Here is a 19,313-nt window from a genome sequence, read left to right as displayed (position 1 = left end):
GGTATAACGACAGTAAAAGTAACTCCTGGGGTACCGAGGAGAAACATTTACACACGATCTATGACAGAATAGGTAGATATTATAAGTACCATGCCATCTTCACATAACTAGCAATTTTTGACATCAAAATCCAATTAAAATTTTTACATGTATGTATCCATTTCAGACGTACAATTTTATATGGTCTACCTTTCCTCCGAATAGTCTAAAGACTCAGGGATCGAACTCGGAACCTCTGGGTTACTAGTGTGACGCTCAACCGATCAATCTGCAGAGAAGTTCTTTCCTTCACCAGGTTTACGAACCCGCACCAGAGTGTTTTAAACAGATGCAAATCACATAAATGGGGAAATGTTCGCGTATAACCTATGTAATAAACAAAAACCAACAGTAGACGAAAGTGCACAATAATAAGATATTTTATTAAAACTGTTCCAATGAAAGATAGGTACAAATATATATTTATATATATCTTCTGAAATGACAATAATAGGAAAAGTGGTAAACATTTTGATTAAAAGACGATAAAATGTTAACATATCTCTTTGAAATGTCAAAGATAACTACCGAAGAGTGGACCCAAGGAAATAAGTAACGACTTTCAAGACGCAAAAAGGACAGATTTCATTAGGAGGTGGGGATACAGTTATTGACTTACAATACGAAGAACTGTGCATCACTAAACAGAAGGCAATCTCGATAGCGTTTCCTTCAGACACTTCCACTAAAAAAATAATCAAGCTTTACCCTTTTTCAGTGTATAATCTTTTACTAAGTCCTTTTAATAAACAATCAAAACTGTTATCATTTGAATCCAAAATATTTCCCGTTAGCAATTTAAAGATGTTAACAACATTGTGTTTAAAGATGCTCCACCGCTGACAATTGGTATTTTTTTCACTATCAAAAACAGGAGCAGACGATATAGTATTTTTCTTCAGTTACAAAAGTTACTTCCTTTACACCATTACCACCATTGAAAAGTTTGAGCTTCTAATTTTACTTCAAGTTGAAAATATGAAAAACAATTAATTGCATCCCGAAAAAAATCCGTGACACTTTATCCTATATGGATTGAAGTACTGATTGCGCATGCACCAAAGGTAAAATAAATTATCTTATATTATTTTTTGTGTTAATTAGACATATATATACAAGATTAAACACCAATTATTGTTCTAATGATGAATGCCATTTATGCTCTGTCGGCGGTGGAGCATCTTTAATAAATGTTGCTACATTAAATAGAAACATTGTACACCATTTCCAACAACAGGTTTTACCGACAAATGAACTGTAATACGTAGGTAATATATCTCCGTACCAAATTTACGCACCATATTTTTCTCAATGTGAGAAGCAAGACATATTTCCTTATACATGTACATTGTATACAATACATACAATCCGTCGGTTTACAGACACCAAAATGACGTTGGTGAAGCACAATTACTGGCAGTTCCACATTCTGGTGAATAAGACGTGATTTGCGACGTATTATTTGACGTTACAATCGAAGAAAGTTGGAACTAAATTGTACTTAGCGCACGTCATTTTAGTCCCACTGCCACTTTCTACATATTTGGAAATCACAATACAATCATTCTAAACTAATGAAAACAACTGTATGTGAGCTAGAGATAAACTGTGGCTATGTGTGATCCACCCATTCTGAATGAACAATCCATGTACACAGTGTTGCTACATAATGTAATACTACTAAGACTAGAACTATCACAATCTTACGTTCAGGCTAATAATCTAATACAAATGATTTTCATAGAAATATAGAGAAACTAGAATGGTTTAACGGAAAGTTTTGTTTTGTAAAATCAATACTTCTGTTCTAAACTTGATTTTAACGCACTGATTCACAATAACCACATTTCTAAAACACAAAAACGTGCAAATACTTAGTCATGTATTTTCATTGATCTAATAATTGGAATGCTTAGGCCATGGATTTTAACATTATTTTTTCCAGTAAATGATTAATTCTTCAAATCTCATAGCTGCAAATATCATAGTGCCTATATGTCATTATCATAAACTCTATTAACAAAAAATAAGACACATACTTCATTATAACGTTCACAGCTAAATTAACCCATCTCTAGCAGACCAATAGTCTACATGTCTGAGTGCAATATTTACAAATTGTGTAAATGTGTGAAAGTTTTCTCAACAGATGAAAAACAAATACATACAATATATTGTCACACATTTTAAAGATAAGTGCAATATCATGCTTAGGTTATTATATATAGTAACGTTATATAAGTGATGTTTCCCAACCCTAAATATGAGCAACAATCTTTTTTATTACAATTCAATTTTAAACCAATTTTAAACCAAACACAAATGGCAGTTAAATATTTCCAACAACTAACAGGTGCGAGCGATATAACAGGATTGTATTTACAAATGATAATTTCTTCTATGATTCAAAGTTGTTAGAAAGGCAGAGACGATTAATTAACTTGTTAATGAAATAAATGAATCATATGTGAGAAATATTTAAAGAGTCTAAGAGAAAGAGACGAATTTCTATATATTAACCGGTACCCTCATGATTTATTTATTTTTCATTTACAAATTCAATATATAATTATTCTAATTGCTTTGTCTAAAAGTATTATCTTATTATTCTTCAAATTATAGATCTTACTATTACCAAATCTAAAAAAATGTTTCATTCCCATATTTATAAATAAATCGTAAAACTTCCAATGATTCTTTTAAAATACCAAGTATATTAGGCTATTTTTGCAATTTTGTGGGAGATTGTTGTGACCACGAAATATTGAAATATGAATGAGTCATATATGTCCTGAAATTCATATCACGAAAATTTAAAACTGTCAAATTTTAATTTCCTAGTTTTTAATTAAAATCACGAACATTAGGATAAATCTAATTAAGCGAAATTTATATGGTTATCACTATCTTTAGAAATCTCTGTGGATTCCAAAGAATTCCATATTCATAAACATTTATAAATGCACCTTTAAAAGCTGAATTAAATTAACACTAAATGTAATGGTGACGATGAAACAAACAGTGATCAATGATTTAATATAATGAACAATAATTGACACATCTGGAAACAATACATAATTTATATACGTAGCACTAGGCTTATCATCAACACTATTCACATCATAAAACTTCAACAATACATCAGTTTTGAGGACAGATAAAAGTTCATATTAATAACGTATCACATTATGACAACATTCATGTCAATGGAAAACATAAAGTAAATGGCGGTGTTGTTAATGAAAATATTTATCAAAATTTTATACATCTACATGCCATTAAAATCCATGGCTACAAACACGTGGTAGTGGGTAATGTCCACTTAATATCGACCAGTACAGACTCATAACTATTTACCTATCACCCTAACGAAAATGTACGTTTGTAGTGAAGACAAAAGAAATGAATATCAATAGTTTTAGCCACCAGACTGTATGTTGTTGATAACATTTTCTTAATAGAATTCTAATACTGGATTACCTCCTCCTAGTTTGAACAAGCAAATTCGTGGAAATTCCACCGCCTGCTTTCAGGACATATTGTAGGTAAACATTATTGAGGTTAGGTTTAACCTTGGTTGAAACATGAAAAAATAAACTGAAGTCTTATTTGGAAGTAAGACATTTAACTTTGTTACCAAGTTTGATGAAATCGCTTAATATTTATTACAGTTAGTACAGAATTGTACGGAAGTGACAGAAAATGACTTTTTTTTATTAAATCAAAGGGCCATAACTCTACTAAATAAGGTTCGTTGAAAGTCGCGATCAAATTTGGCCGAGTCCTTAAGGCATTTAACCTTGTTATCAAGTTTCAAGAAATTTGGTTTACATTTATTTCACTTATTGCACGGAAATGGCAGAAAATGACGTTTTTAGTAATTCAAAGGGCCATAACTCCGCTAAATAAGGTCCATCAACAGTCGCGATTGAACTTGGCTGAGTCCTTAAGGCATTTAACCTTGTCACCAAGTTTAAAAAAAATCAGTTTAAATTTGTTACAGTTATTGCACGGAAGAGTTACAGACAGACAGACAGAAAAACAGACAGACAGACAGACAGACAGATGGACACACCCAAATTAATACCCCCCGTTTCTGAGAAAGCGGGGGATAATAAACTTTTCCCAGGTCAAAAAGATATCAACCCAAATTTTAGTAACGGTTTTGAAATTCTAGAGACTGGCGGCGAGTCTACAGATTTCTATGCAATTTAGATTTAACTTACATAACGTACTGTATCTTGTTCAAAAAATTGATGATATATAGCTTATATCTTTGTTATCATATTTACCGGTAATAGTACATTTAAAGCCATTTCCTGTCTACATCTGATGGTCATAAAATGAAACAAATAGTAATTAAAATATGTATAATCAATAATTATGGTCCGTAATTCTGACATTAGTTAAAACTGATCATCTGATATTATAGAAATTACAATTTCACACATACATACATGTACACATGGGTGGACTCACGTGTGAAGGCATTTATGTATTGTTAAAATGTTGTTTTAAATCAAAATATCAGCTAGACATCAAAACAAAAGGAATAAAGTGTACAAAGCAGAAAACCAAATTTCCTTAACATCATATCAAGGATTAGAAATTAACAAAAATTAGTGATCGATCAAATCATAAGAAACAAAACCAAATTTCCTTAACATCATATCAAGGATTAGAAATTAACAAAATTAATTAGTGATCGATCGAATCATAAGAAACAAAACCAAATTTCCTTAACATCATATCAAGGATTAGAAATTAACAAAAATTAGTGATCGATCAAATCATAAGAAACAAAACTAAATATTTTTGATGTCTATGAATTAAACAAACTGAATTAACATAAACAAAAACACAATCTGATTAAAATACAGATCCTTATTATCACTACGTTGATAAGAGAATTTGACAACATCCCATTAGGGGTCCCGTTCTGGTGACCTTTGGAAATGGCCAATCAAATCGCTGCTGCCATAATCCTGATTGGGGACAAATAAGTTTGAAAAAACCATTAGAATTATTTTCCAGTATATAGTCATCTCGCCCAAAGACCACAACAAAGCTAAATGCATATGTATACTGGGACGAAATAGAGTTATCAATTGACATAACAATGTGTAGAAAATGCATTTTATCTTAAGTAAACGTGGTAAAAAGGTCATCTGGACATGACCCCAGATGGGATGTTGTCAGATCCTCTATTGAATGTAGAGATTATGAGGATCTGTATTTTAATCAGATTGACAAAAAGACAAAGGCATTATTTTTATTCATACACGTAAGCCTTTTTTTTACTGTTTTAGGCTAAAAACCGTTTTGCATATACTGTATTGTTCTTATTCTTCTTTCATGACAAATAATTCTGGTGTAACAAAAACAATGCATTTATCCTTTTACTTTAAGTGCAATATAAATTGTAAGCAATCACTAATTTAGAATACTGTAGCTATATAGTAAACCTACATAAAAAGGTAATATTATTTTAGTGGTTTTCGTGAAAGCATTTTTGTGCTAAAATAAGACTGTGTTCATAGTATTTCTGTAAATGCTTATTTAAATGTCAGAGCTTCATATAAATGCAGTGATGAATAAGCACTAACGTCTAAAATAAAATGTAAGAAAACAAAATTGAAAAGTTTTTTGTACAAAATGAAATAACAGAATGATGAAAGATGTTATTTTATGATACCACCATAATGAGCATATATATACACATTACAGTATCCATCATACTGTATTTATCTTTTTAACTTATGCAAAACCAATACAATACAGTGCACAACCTTTCCTTTCTTTTTATACATAAATAGAACAGATAAAAGTTCAACAAGAAATTTATCTTTCAATAGTATTACAAACATGCAAGAGAAATCACTCATTGTCTTAATATAGTGTAATGCTGCAATCAAGTCCAAATGTTGACTCTCTAAAAAATTCTTTTCTTTCTTGAAGATGAGGAATTTTCTGCAGCTTTTTGCTCAATTACCAATTAATATCGAATATTATTTTACTAATAGATCAACATCACAGTGAAGTTTTTTGATATTGCAACTACCAGTATATATTTACTAATAACAGAGTTGGTTTATAATTGACTTGTCGTTTTGACTCTATCACTGTGTTGTTTTTCAAACCCAGGGTATCAAAAACTTTAAAAAAAAAGTGTTTTTACAGCAAGGTGTGAGAACCCGTATTTTTTCTACAGCTTTAAGTAGACGGAAGAGAAATTTAATCATTTCCTTAAATTTCCTTATAGTGAAATCACTAGTACTGTTGTCCTTTGGGAAGTGTATCAAAATTTTTTACACAAGAAATCTCTACCTTCATACACAATAATGTAAGAAGGCAATCAATAACTTTCAGGTATACTTTCTTTTTTGGTTTGCAGCTTTAAAATGAAATGTTTTGCACATATTTCCAATCAATCAATATATGTAAAAATAATTGTTTTCAAAAATCATATTCTTGATTTATTATTAAATTCCCAAACTATGTTTTCAAAAGTCATCTAAAAGTATTTTAAAACTTATGCAGTTTCTCATTTTTCAAAATCTGTTTGTGGCATAAAGGTTATTTCTTGTCTCTTTCAAATTTAGTTTGATTTTCCAAATAAGGAAAGAATGATGAGGAAGATATACACAACATCGATGTAGAGCTGGAGGGCACCATAGATGTATTCCTCTGGACTCAGCTCATGTTTACGTCCGCCAACAATCATCTGTGTGTCATACACCAGGAACTGAAGGATTAAAGGAAACTACTGATATCAGTAAAGGTTAAAACACTTAAGTCGAACCTGTTCATCAGGACCATCCATGAGATAGAGATTTAAAAAGTGGTCTCTGTAGAAAGGTGGTCTTTATTCACAGGTCATTTTTTAATTGGTATTTAGGACAACCACTTTCGTGACTCAAAATATGAATTTTAGTCAAATTGAATCTGAAATCTGAATTTTAGTCAAATTGAATCTGAAATCAAAGTATACAGCTATCTATTGATTTAATCATGTTTTTCTATTTATGATATAAATATTTATGTGACGGTTACTTTTTGGATGAAAATTAAAAAAGAACAACAACAAAAACAACATTTTACCTTTTCAATTAAGTACAGTAAAGCAGCAGGTTTTGATATAAAACTTACCAGGCTGAAAACCAGAGCAGCCACTCCTCCATACACACAGTGAAGGATCTGAAAATGAAAAACACATGTCACAAGTTACACAGCTTATCATATAAAATAGGTGTTCTTATACGATGTTTCTGTTCGTACAATCATCAAACTATATAACTATACTTACACCATTATAGTATTTTAGATTGTTGCCAAGAGGGAGCCATATAATTCCTATTTCCAATGGACTTTGAGCCACAGAATATTTCTTTAAAAAAACATTTTGAGCAGCCCCTTTCATTTGGCGAAGAAATTAAAATATTTTCGCGAGTAAAAATATTTTCTCCTGGCATTGGTATGGTCACAAAAACTTGATCCGCAAAATATTGATAAATGGACAAGTGATATAATATTATGATTTTAGAATCTCTGAAATTGAATTTTTTCAGTTTACTCAAAATTGTGAAATTTGATAATTTTATTGTAAATAACCAGGATAGGGTAGATTGTCAATGGTCTACTTACGTAATTAAAGCCGACAGTATAATACACAATCATGACCGACCAGCCAAAGAAGAACAGTACAATGACCAGAACAAACAGCAAGCCCGAGCACATGGTGAAGTCAATCTGGTGATCAATATAAAGCATGTTAGATAGGTGTTATAAATACAGTTACATGTTACAATTCCTACATTGACTTACGTTCATTCCTATCTAGCTACGACGATGTAGCTCTGAACGACAGACGGAAGATTTCTGACAGATGGTCGTCGTCAGAGCTACGATTCTGTCCCATTGACTGTAGTGTTGCAAAACATCCAGCAGTGAAAATGTTGCATTTCACACGTGTCATGTAATTTTGTAATTAAATTAAACAATATCAAACATTTTAAATATAAAATGATTATCTATTTACCCACCTCCATGTCTTAATTATGTTTTTTAAAACTTTTAAACATATTTTACCTGTTGAGTGTTTCATTTCGTCACGGTTTCCGGTTAATCAAACATGGCGGCGTATTTGAACAGAATTATACATGTGCTGTGTTTGCCTTGAATTTTACCACTAATAGTTGATGAAACATGATAATCGAAAGGTTTGTGAATTGAATATTGATCATAGTTGTCAGAACAATACAGTTACATAGGGATTGGATTTCGTTTTTATGTTAACCATGCTTGTATGGAGCAATTCCTCTAAGAATATATTCTATGGGGCGCTTTAGCGCCCATATTGAATATATTCTTAGAGGAATTGCTCCATACAAGCATGGTTAACATAAAAACGAAATCCAATCCCTATATTTACACTCACACGACTTTTTATTTATATTTTATGCAATAAAATCGTCATTTGAAAGTGACGTAATTATTCAATAAAAGTCGGTCAAAAGTGGGAGGAGCCTACTCAATTGAACAGCGAATGATGACGCTTCACGTAAGGTAGAATTATTCATCCGCAAAGACAAAAAAGTTCAATATTTTAGTGTAAAATAAACATGACAAACAAAGTAAATTTCAGAGATAATTTTATTTAATCAGATCAGAACTTTAAATATATATTCAATTTTGCTAAAAGTTAATATATAGCGTAATAACATAAAGAATTTGTACACGGCCACATGTGTGAACTCGGTGACCGTTATTGTGCAGCGAGGCGAAGCTGACGCACGCTTACACACTTGAGTTTGCCGAAGTTGGCAAAACACCGATTTTCAAGTAGCTCAATGTGTTTGAGATGTCGTCTGACTTGACGATATTACATCCTTGGGAGCCATGTGATTATATAATCTACGCTTAGATCAATATCGCCATCGATAGATGAAACAAATTCACTTGTGTTCGATGGATATGTACAATGTATTTGTGGTGACGCGTAACTGTCAACACGTGGATTATATTAGCGGTGCATGTTTTATAATACACATGATTAAATTCTCAAAGAACAAAGACAAGAGGATATGTTTATAACTGACCTCTATCAGAGGGTCTCACGCCCGTCCATCCCAAAGGCTCGATCGTAGGACGAACATAGGCACAGAGGTAATGTTTACATTTGACAACCATCATTTTTAACAAAAATGAAAGCACGTCGCCCCGGTCGGGATATTTTTCCGTTTCTTTATACAATTGTTAATTAAAAAATTGTTTGAATCATATATAAATATAAAACATGTATATATTGTTTACATTTTTCCAAAATTCTATGAAAAACAACAATATACACTTAATGTTGCGTCAAAATGTAAACAAAGCCATGTGTTTCTTTAAAAAAAAAGTAGTCCTTTTACGTTGCACAGAACATTTTCATACGCAAGTTCAAAGTTCAATGTTACCATGCAGTTATGGTAAACAAAATCGGCTAGTATTAGCGTATAGTGACCAAGCCTAGCAAGTGTAAATATATAAGGATATTACCCAAAAAATTAATTTTTATCAGTCTCAAAGTGCGCATGTGGATCACAGCGGGGCTTGCAACACTAGCGGCAACGGGGCGGAATTCATACCCTGCCGGGAACCGGAGTGGAGACAGGGTATGATTATTCGTTCTAATTCCTATCATCAACAAAATATGTTTTATTTATTTTTGTTTATACATGTACTTTTAAAAATTGCTTCATTATAGATTTTTTTGTAACATATTCATTTAAAATTTATTAATTTAACTTTTTAAATACTTTTTTTTTTCTAAATTTTATTTCTTTTTAATTTTGGATAATACTGAGATGATATAACACAACTTGTTTTTAGGGGTTACAGGGGTTTATGTAGTCTGACACTGTGACTTGCCCTCCACCTCTGGATTGAACATAATGCAGTTCGCAGCAACTGACCATAGATATTAAGCATACTTTTGTTCGCAGCAACTGACCATTAATCATAATGTTTAATGAAAAAGATTGCTGCAGTCTAACAGCATGCTTTTTTTCAACATCATTTTTTTTATAACATCATTTCATTTTTCATATAAGCTGCACTGGAATATAAAATGAAGGGCCCAATCTCCAGGTGAAAATGTATGATTTATCAACAGAAAAATACATTGTGAATATTATATTTTTGTGTAGTTGGGTTGATTATCTTTTTTTTCTAATTTGTTTTTAACTACAAATAATTGGATGATCAACTACAAATGAGAACCGGCCAATAAATTTTGTTGAAAATAAAAAATGTAAAACAAACATACCTTGGTCTGAATGGCGAAGATTGAAATGGAGAGGCACACAAGAGCGGTAATTCCAGCCGCTATCAACACACTGTAGGTGTCGTAGAAGCTGAAAAAACAAATTGATATATGTATACATTGTAATTTATCCAGTAAAGCAAATCATAACAGTCACAGAATCATATTAAAAGTATTCTACAATACTGACAGTAACCTGAGTCTGAAAATTGAATATTCACCTATGTCAAATTTCATATTCAGACCTGGTGCCATGTCTCTGGGTCTCTAGCTAGGTTAATCGAAAAGTTACAACGAAAGATGAATTCACTTACGTTTTTATTATTTTTCCTTGACATCAACACATGACAAAATTATAGAAAGTAAAACTAAAACTATGTATCCATCAAGATGATTCATCAATAAACAGAAACCTTACCTGCTGATCGTCCCAACCATATAAGAGAAGACCAATGTCTGAAAAGAAGGAAGAAAACATATTATGATTTCATTAAAGCTACAGAATGGATATTTAGCTCAAGCATATTTCAACAGATGAGTGTTTTAGTTATTGTTATGGCTTAAGTTAATGCAATTTCAAGTGAAATCAAATACCATTATAGTAGAAATATTGTGTTTGAAATTTCACTCTGGGGGTTTGACAGTTTGCCTACAATAACATTTTGTTTTGTTTTTGTTTTTGTATTTTAATTTAAATATCAGAAAAGTGCAATTTTCCTCTTGATATCTACAAAATGTATTTAGAAGTATGGACAAATATTAAAAGAGATAAGTATGAATATAAGCAAAAGGTAGAGTATAAGATACTCACAAAAATACCCAGACAAATGTAGTTTCCGGGAGTCTTCCTCCTCACAGAGGGGACGCAGATCAGGACAAAGTAGGTCACAATGAATGTAGCACTGAAAAATAATGACATAATTTAATTTGTGTTAAAAGGGGAAACTACTCTGTTCATTATTACAAAAACTAATTTGTTTACTTTTTTTTATTATTGATACATATAGAATGCATTTTATGCACAAGTTTTAATAACTTTTGATAATCTTACAGTTCTTTCCATACATACAAAAATATGATTTTTTCACCTAGCATTATTACGCTAAATAACATTAAGATAGGAAGTTTTAATCAAATTCACTAAAACCAGTACTGATTGTAATGGTCAAAATGACATACAAAACGTCTCCATAGTTCCTGTATTTGGTAAATCTTCAATACTAAATATGATTAGATACCATTTTAATTTTTAATCAAAGGTCATCATTTTATACGATGATTTTGAGATGTGAAAACTATGTTAGTTATGTACGTATACCACTACCATTGATTAGTCCCATCTTTCTCTGATTACGTTATGATGTAATTTTGACGTCATTTTTTCACAGAGCAATCACCGAGAGCAATCTTACTCAGATTATGTCATTTTAGCATCTTCCTAGTCCACTGAATTACAATGAGAATATAGATAAATCGCTATAGTTTTGTGTGAGTTATACTTACTAGGATACATAGTAACACACACGGCCGTCTGTTTGGACCCAATGTCTAATGTCGTCTCTGAATCAAAACAATACATTTTATTAATACACTGATATATATATATATATCTTTTGGTCATTGTTTTAATTCCAATACACATAGAATTTATTACTCGCAGTATATTTTGACTGTTTCAGTCTTCTTCAGTGTTGTAGTGTTACTGAGAAGTGGACCGGTCACAGATTTGGAAAATAAATTACATGTAGTTAACACAAAGCACATCATTTAAGGTGGTTCGATACAGTTAGGCCTCAAAATTTCCCCTCGTTTAATTTTCTTTAAGATTTGCTCACTGAAAGATTGGTTGATAAACCGTTTATTAAGGCTTTTATTTGAAATTTGACTGTGTGGTTTTGGAAATATTGTACTCTCAATAACCCTACTTTACCGTCTGATTTTCTCAAAATACAATTTTACACACATATTTTCAAAGCTTGGTAATTGACTGAAATATTACAAACAACATTTTTTATCTTTAATATGTAAGTTTTTATGGCTATCAATGACCTCAATGTCGTTTAAACTCTTAAGAAGACATTAATTGTGATTGTTTTACGCGAATGCGGATATATGAGGCCTAAAAAGGGCAATTTTTTGCATTTGAATTTCAACTTAAAACCTAATTTCAAAAAAATGTGTTGTTTTATTTTCTTTATTTTTTGTCCACGTAATAAGACAGTTATTTGGATTATGATGAAAGAGAATAAAAAAAATTGACAGCGGAATTTTTGAGTAATTAACCTTTCTATACCCCTACCCCCTAAAAAAGGACTTTTTTCAGAATTATATAATTATTAATTAGACCGAAATCGAGCGGTCATATTTATATAAAGTACATCTTATATATTCAACATTATAAAGTGTAATAGTCTGATAATATAACTTGTTATAATCGTTAATTTTATGTCACAATGCCACCAATTTAATGCTATACAAAGCTAAGAAATGGCACAAATAAGCCATTATTTTGCCTGAATATAACATTTGAAAAATGATTATGGAAAATTACGTGTAAAGATTCCACTTCAATTACCCTTTAGATATTCCATGATTTTATATTGGTTTAGCGGAAAAATGTTTAATCAAAATCTATCTTTCCATCGTCAAGATATCTTAGCTTCAAAAGTCGTTTGAGGCAGATATTCAAGCATAAATTTGAATTTGGCGCCAAAATTGTAGCCACGAAAAGCATCTTTGTGACAACGATCGAAGTTGATAACTTCAACTTGATCACAAAAATGTCGGTAAAATCGATGTCATCATATACACAACTGTATGCCTTTGTATGTTTTTGGGGAGATATCTGCATATCTTATACATGTAGATATATATTTATTATACGAAGTAAACTAAAACAGATTTTTTTGGATCCTCAAGATTACCTGTACTGTAAGCCTCAGAAAAAAATCTCTTTTTCTGAATCCTCGATCTACATTCAGCTGATTACTGTAGATGGGAAAATAATTAGTCTATGTCTACATGTACATGTTTAGTTTCTATATCACAGATATAATATTGTTGTTGACACTAGCTTACATGTGTTTTTTCGTAAGATAGTATTTGATCAATTGAATCAGAGTACTTCCATGCATTTTCACGTTTCATCTTAATACAGTAGTTACATGTATGTCTTATCGTACATGTACACAGTAAATAAAGTATTCTTTCCCGAACGAGTTGGTGCTTATTGAAGATCAAATTAGCTAACATGAAACATGTAGACATCTACATATGCAATATCCATGAAATATACTGGCTTGTACAAATTGAACCAAAAGCAGGGGTCGGGCGATAGAGATGAAAATACTTCTATATCTGTAGTTTTATACTAGAGGATTACTCGGCAAAATTGGAATATCTTGATTTAATTATGCATTTTCCTTAAAACACATACATGTATATCAAGTGTCAAATATGTCGGAGATGAATAGAAAATGTTTTAATCACTTGATTGTTATGAAATCTCATTTTATTCAGTACTAGACCGTATCGGCATATATCAGTCCGTTTGTATGAGTTATGTAATTTGCTTCTCAAAAGATACATGTAGCTTCATGTTATATTAGCCTAGCCAAATTTGAACATCTGACAGTATTTTTCTAGTTTGTCGAAGCTAGGTCCTACACCTACCGTACAAACTTTGATTTTCACCCGGTATCAAGCTTTCGGCAAACCTATCTAAGTACAATATCGACATATATGCCATTTATCGACTATACTATCCTGATTTTAACGCTAAAAGGTAAATATCGTTAGAAGGATAACATATAGATCGCTATTCTTCAAAATCTTAGTCACAAAAGAGTTTTCATGTGCAGTTCCGAATGCACTCATTGACCCGAGGAGATCTGAGCGTACAGCGCATTCGATCACTGTTCGGAACGTCCTTAAGCCCTGAATCTGTACTAGAAAGTATTGTTTCTCAATTTATAAACCATATGTAATATACTCACACTAATGAAAACACTGCAGCACAGCCGAATGTAAAGAGGAGCTGGACCATGAGAATCAGGTATACCTAAAAAAGTTTAAATCACATGTATACATTATTGTATCTATGAGTATAATAATTAGGAAATAGTTCAATCATAAAACAGTGAACATGTATTTAAATAATTTAAATCATCTATATAGAAATCAATTTCTAATTTTTCATTCTTAAAAAATTCAAACACTGAGCATGATTTCTGGCATTTTTCTTATTTAGATATGGAATGCAGATCATTTTACTTTTATTTGAATACCTCGGGCGATTATGCCTGAAAAATACATTATATTCATAATTTCTATGTACGCTTATTAAAAAAAAAAGTCTTGGTAATAATTTAAGAATGTAGGAATTATCTCCCTTCCTTACCTTTTTGATGAAATTCATTCGAATAGCCTTGTCGGAAAATGATGACATGTTTCCCATCGGATAAGAAAATTCAGAAGGTGTTCTTTCTCTGCTGTTGGGCTGTCCTGCACCTTGACCAGCCCAATTTACAGAGCTACCAACTGCTTGATTTTGTGGTGGAGGGTAAGCATAACCCTGATTTGGATAGCCCGCAGTTTGATTTGGATAGCCTGCAGGTTGAGGTTGTGTTCCTTGCCCATATCCCCCTGACAAGAAATTCAATTCGAAAATTAACAAGGCATGTTCTGTTTCTCAGGCAACTTAAAGCAGCAGATTATAACTGAGGGATCACTGACTTTATTTTGACATATTCGGTTTCAGAAAAAGTCATAAAATAGGAGTGTATGTGGGTGGGAATTGGAGATGAAGGAGAAAACCGGTAAATATGGAGAAAATCGACCACACTTTTAATTCTGGATTTGGCAGGCAGATGATCCCTAAATCCTTTTTGCATTGGCATGGTATGTAAATGGTGTTCTATAATTTCTGCTGGCGCTTCTTAAATTAACAAATTCCTTACTTACCATATGTGTAGCCCCCTGATTTATTGGGATCTGGTCCTGACATTCCTGTGGCCATGTCATAGGACGGAGGTGGTCCTGAAGGTGCAGCCATGTTGTCTAAATCCCTATATATATCTACAACAAAAGAAAAATGTAGTTCATTTATAATTATCAGTAATTAAAGCTGCATCACTATTTATATACAACATCTCTGTGTATAAGCAAAGAGACAAACTGACTCACTCTTATACTTAAGTCTATATTTACCAGGGGTAGAACCTCAGTTGGTATCAATTTTAAATCATCTTTATATTCATTTCAGAAAATTATCAATAATCCGAATTAGGATAAAAATTACTACACTGTTTTTGGAATGGGTTGAGTAACTCCAAACATAGAAACATATCCTGATTGACTGATTATGGCTAAATTTCCTTTACTTCTATAATACTCTAAACTATATATGCACACAGTGCCACTGCCCTGCCTTTGTCCAGAATAACTGCCCCCAACTGTATAATGTCCCCTGTAGATTCCCCTCTGTCTACAAAGATGTTCAGAACCTTATAGCCCTGGCTGCTGACCAAACAAAACAATTAACCTGGCAACAATCCCCTAATTATATAAGTAGACCTCACAACTCTAATCTGAACCCCAAAACAGATGGAGAATACTATGATTCCTCCCTTCATCCTATGTGCCTGCAGCCGTCATGATTACCAATTAATAAGCAATCAGTGTAAAACATATTTCATATAATCACAAATGCATACACATATATTGCATAATAATATAAATTGTAGCAGAAACAGGAAGGCAAGATACTAATTATAAGGACAACCAAAAACTTAACAAATTTAAATTTATAATTTTAAAACTTTTGTGATCAAATAATAATTTATATGTATGAACAAGGAATAACAGAATTATTTTTCAATTTTCCAGTCTGCCCTGATCTTCTCAACCACCCCTCTCCCCCTCTTTCCCGCCGAGGGCAGGCAATTACGGTAATTTAATTATATATATAATGTGTCAACGTAATCTATTTTATACCTGATATTCTGTTTATTTGCATATTACAGACTTATCTATCCTTGCGGGTGTAGGTATTGATTGAGACGTTGATCAGGAGTCAAACATCATAATCTTTCAGGAGAAATTGTGCTCACCAAGTAATGACTTAACAAATAATACCTACCCACAAGGGATCTAACTCTGTCTCTGCATAGACGGAATATGGGACTCCTTTTGAAAATAAATGTTGCCAATTTTTAATCTTTATACTGTAAACCTGGTAATTGATTGCATATACTGTACATTGTGCTCTGGTATTGGATGATTTGTTATGTACATTGTAGTATTTATATATATATATAGGATCCATGACTGTATAATGATATACAAGTAATTATAAAGAGTCACCTGAAGAAGTCAATTTATGTACTGAATTGTTGCTTCATAATGTACATTGTGTATTTATCAACCCACTTCAAATTATGTGAATAGTGTATACATACACATGACATGTAATAATGTATATTACATCCTGTATTCCAGGAGGTATAACTATACATATGTATAACTAATTACATTTATAATATACATTCAAGTCCTGTGATAGGGCACACCCTATAGAATGATGAGTTTGTCATTTCGCAATCAATAGCTAGATTTTCTCAATTACAAGGATAGAAGATCAAAGTCAGTCATGTGTAAGCAATACATGTACATCTGTAGGTCTATGTAATTGTACATTTGCACATATCAGCTGTACATATTAACAGACATATTCAAAGCTACATGTATGTTAGATAATCCTTAACACTCCGCGGGTTACTTTCACTGCTGTGAAATCCACCCCTGGACTATCTCGTAGTAAAATTGTAGGCAGTTCAGTAGTGTACCGTATACTTGTTTCATGTTTTTGTTTATATCATCAGTTAATTAACAACATATTCGGTCCGCTAAATAAAGCCATATCTGTATTGTTAAACATGTTGATTGCAGACGAAGATTTACGGCAGATTATATAACGTTTGGGTAATCTTAATTCCCCTAATGAATCTTTATGTAAACAAATCCTTCCGTGTTCACTTGGGATAAAATCAGATCGTATTTTCATCCAAGATTTCCAATTTTCAGTGTTTAATATATCTTACAAATAATTGTTATGTCACATAATTACTTACTGACTATCAACACGCCTTTAATTAAAGTCCTTAGAACCCGGAAGCAATATTTAATTTGATGTCTTCTGTCGTCACGTTCCTCTCGAACCTCTGTCAGCAACAAGGTACAACAACACGCATGCGCAAACCAGGATATGTGACAGGAAATAGAAAAGGGCTTGCTTGATTCGACTACGCCAACTGCAATTGTCAACTGTTCCGATATTTTGTTAGAGCTACCCCCTGTAATTGCACACGATTTCACAATCACTTTCATACTATTGGAATACTTCCTTATACATTGATGTTTTTACTACCACTTTGACGCACATGCTGTAGGATAGAAAGAAAAATTGTTAGAGAGTAAAGGAAATAAGAAATTAATTAAGGATCTCTTCTTAGCAGTCAAAAGTATCTACATTATACAACTAACTTTTTTCTCAATAACATGTATAACATTTTGGAAATGGGAGTAAAAGTTAAAAATAAGACAAAATAATACGGTGTGCGCTTGATTTTGAACCATTGCGGATGAAAGTTAGCCAATTGCCGAAAATTGAGATTTTATTGTTTTGACCAATGTACACGACAAACTAATGCAATCTTTTCAAAATTGTTTGTCTGATGTATATGTATAATGTATAATTGACACAAGAACTCCACGGAAGTCTGCACAGCATCACAAAAATAGTTATTTACAGTTGAAAATATTGTTATAGATGCTCCACCGCTGACAAATGATATTTTTTTCACTATCAAAAACAGGAGCAGACGAATGAGTATTTTTTTTTTCGGTTACAAAAGTTACTTTCTTTACACCATTACCACCATTGAAAAGTTTGAGCTTCTAATTTTACTTCAAGTTAAAAATAATTAATTGCGTCCCGAAAAAAATCCGTGGCATTATATTCTATATGGAATGAAGTAATGATTGTGCACCAAGGGCGAAATAAATTATTTAATATTGTTTTTGTGTTAATTAGGCATATGAATACACGATTAAACACCAATTATTGTTCAAGTGATGAATATCATTTATGCTCTCTCGGCGGTGGAGCATCTTTAATATATCACAGAAAAAGTACTGATGACTATATGGTTTTTTTCTTTCTAAAATATTGCAGTTCAAAAGAAAAGAAAGTTGATGTTTCTAAACACGACATGGGGGGGGGTGCAGCTTTAAATGTCACACACGACATGGGGGGGGGTGCAGCTTTAAATGTCACACAGACGATTTACGGAGTTAAAAAAGGTGAATTTTCACCTTTCTACAGTGTAAGTTACACAGTCATTTAAGTTATATATTCTACAAACTATAGATAGAAGACATTTTTGTTACATTTCGTATGGCATATCTTGCTACAAAGAGAGACGTATATGTTTTGAACATCACAAACATTCTTTGATCGTTGTTCAACTTTAGAGGGACTGAATCCTCACCGGAGTAGATCCTTACCCACATCAACACCAAAGAGAAAATCGCCAAAACTTCAATTACCTCTCAGAGTTTTTAACATGTACCATCAAGCAATAAAAAACAGAAATCCTTTACTTGATTATGTAATATGAAGTCCAAGACCACACATCATCACTGGCACGGAAATATGACTCAGACGAAATATGGAAGATTCTGAATACTTCCCTCCTCACTTTACTGCACATGTACAGAAATGACAGGAAAACATCAGAAGATGGTGATGTCCTGATTGCTAAAAAAACTATTGTATGTATCTATAAGTAAGTACAGAGGTTGAAGAGATTTTTTGAACCAAGACAAACCTTTTCACTACAGTTTGTAATAGGGGTCACACTAGATATGGTGGATGGATCAAGAGTTCTTGTATGTATGCTCATACTAT

At 32.1% G+C, this 19,313-nt stretch overlaps 1 protein-coding gene across 1 annotated transcript; it reads right to left on the bottom strand.

Annotated features, from left to right (window-relative positions):
• Nucleotides 1-401: 401 nt before the first annotated feature.
• LOC138321282 (protein lifeguard 3-like) lies at nucleotides 402-17,608 on the bottom strand. The gene is made up of 11 exons (XM_069264845.1): nucleotides 17,476-17,608; nucleotides 15,308-15,421; nucleotides 14,745-14,989; nucleotides 14,341-14,405; nucleotides 11,849-11,905; nucleotides 11,157-11,247; nucleotides 10,764-10,801; nucleotides 10,349-10,436; nucleotides 7,684-7,788; nucleotides 7,189-7,236; nucleotides 402-6,784 (listed from the first exon to the last, which is right to left on the bottom strand). The coding sequence occupies exons 2-11, from the start codon at nucleotides 15,396-15,398 to the stop codon at nucleotides 6,638-6,640; spliced, it is 975 nt and encodes a 324-aa protein (XP_069120946.1). The 5' UTR covers nucleotides 15,399-15,421; nucleotides 17,476-17,608; the 3' UTR covers nucleotides 402-6,637.
• Nucleotides 17,609-19,313: the final 1,705 nt, after the last annotated feature.

Source organism: Argopecten irradians, chromosome 4 (assembly GCF_041381155.1).
Source record: "Argopecten irradians isolate NY chromosome 4, Ai_NY, whole genome shotgun sequence".
In the NCBI taxonomy this organism is placed as follows: domain Eukaryota; kingdom Metazoa; phylum Mollusca; class Bivalvia; order Pectinida; family Pectinidae; genus Argopecten; species Argopecten irradians.
The sequence above is the reverse complement of the archived record's forward strand: the minus strand, read 5'-3'. Positions and strand labels throughout refer to the sequence as shown.

Excerpts from the sequence above, each read along its gene's own strand:
- LOC138321282 (XM_069264845.1), bottom strand. The coding sequence starts at position 15,398 with ATGGCTGCACCTTCAGGACCACCTCCGTCCTATGACATGGCCACAGGA. Across the intron at positions 14,990-15,307 it reads ATCAGGGGGCTACACATATG|GGGGATATGGGCAAGGAACA; the intron begins GTAAGTAAGGAA and ends ATTTCTTGTCAG. Across the intron at positions 7,789-10,348 it reads TCTTCGCCATTCAGACCAAG|ATTGACTTCACCATGTGCTC; the intron begins GTATGTTTGTTT and ends ATTGATCACCAG.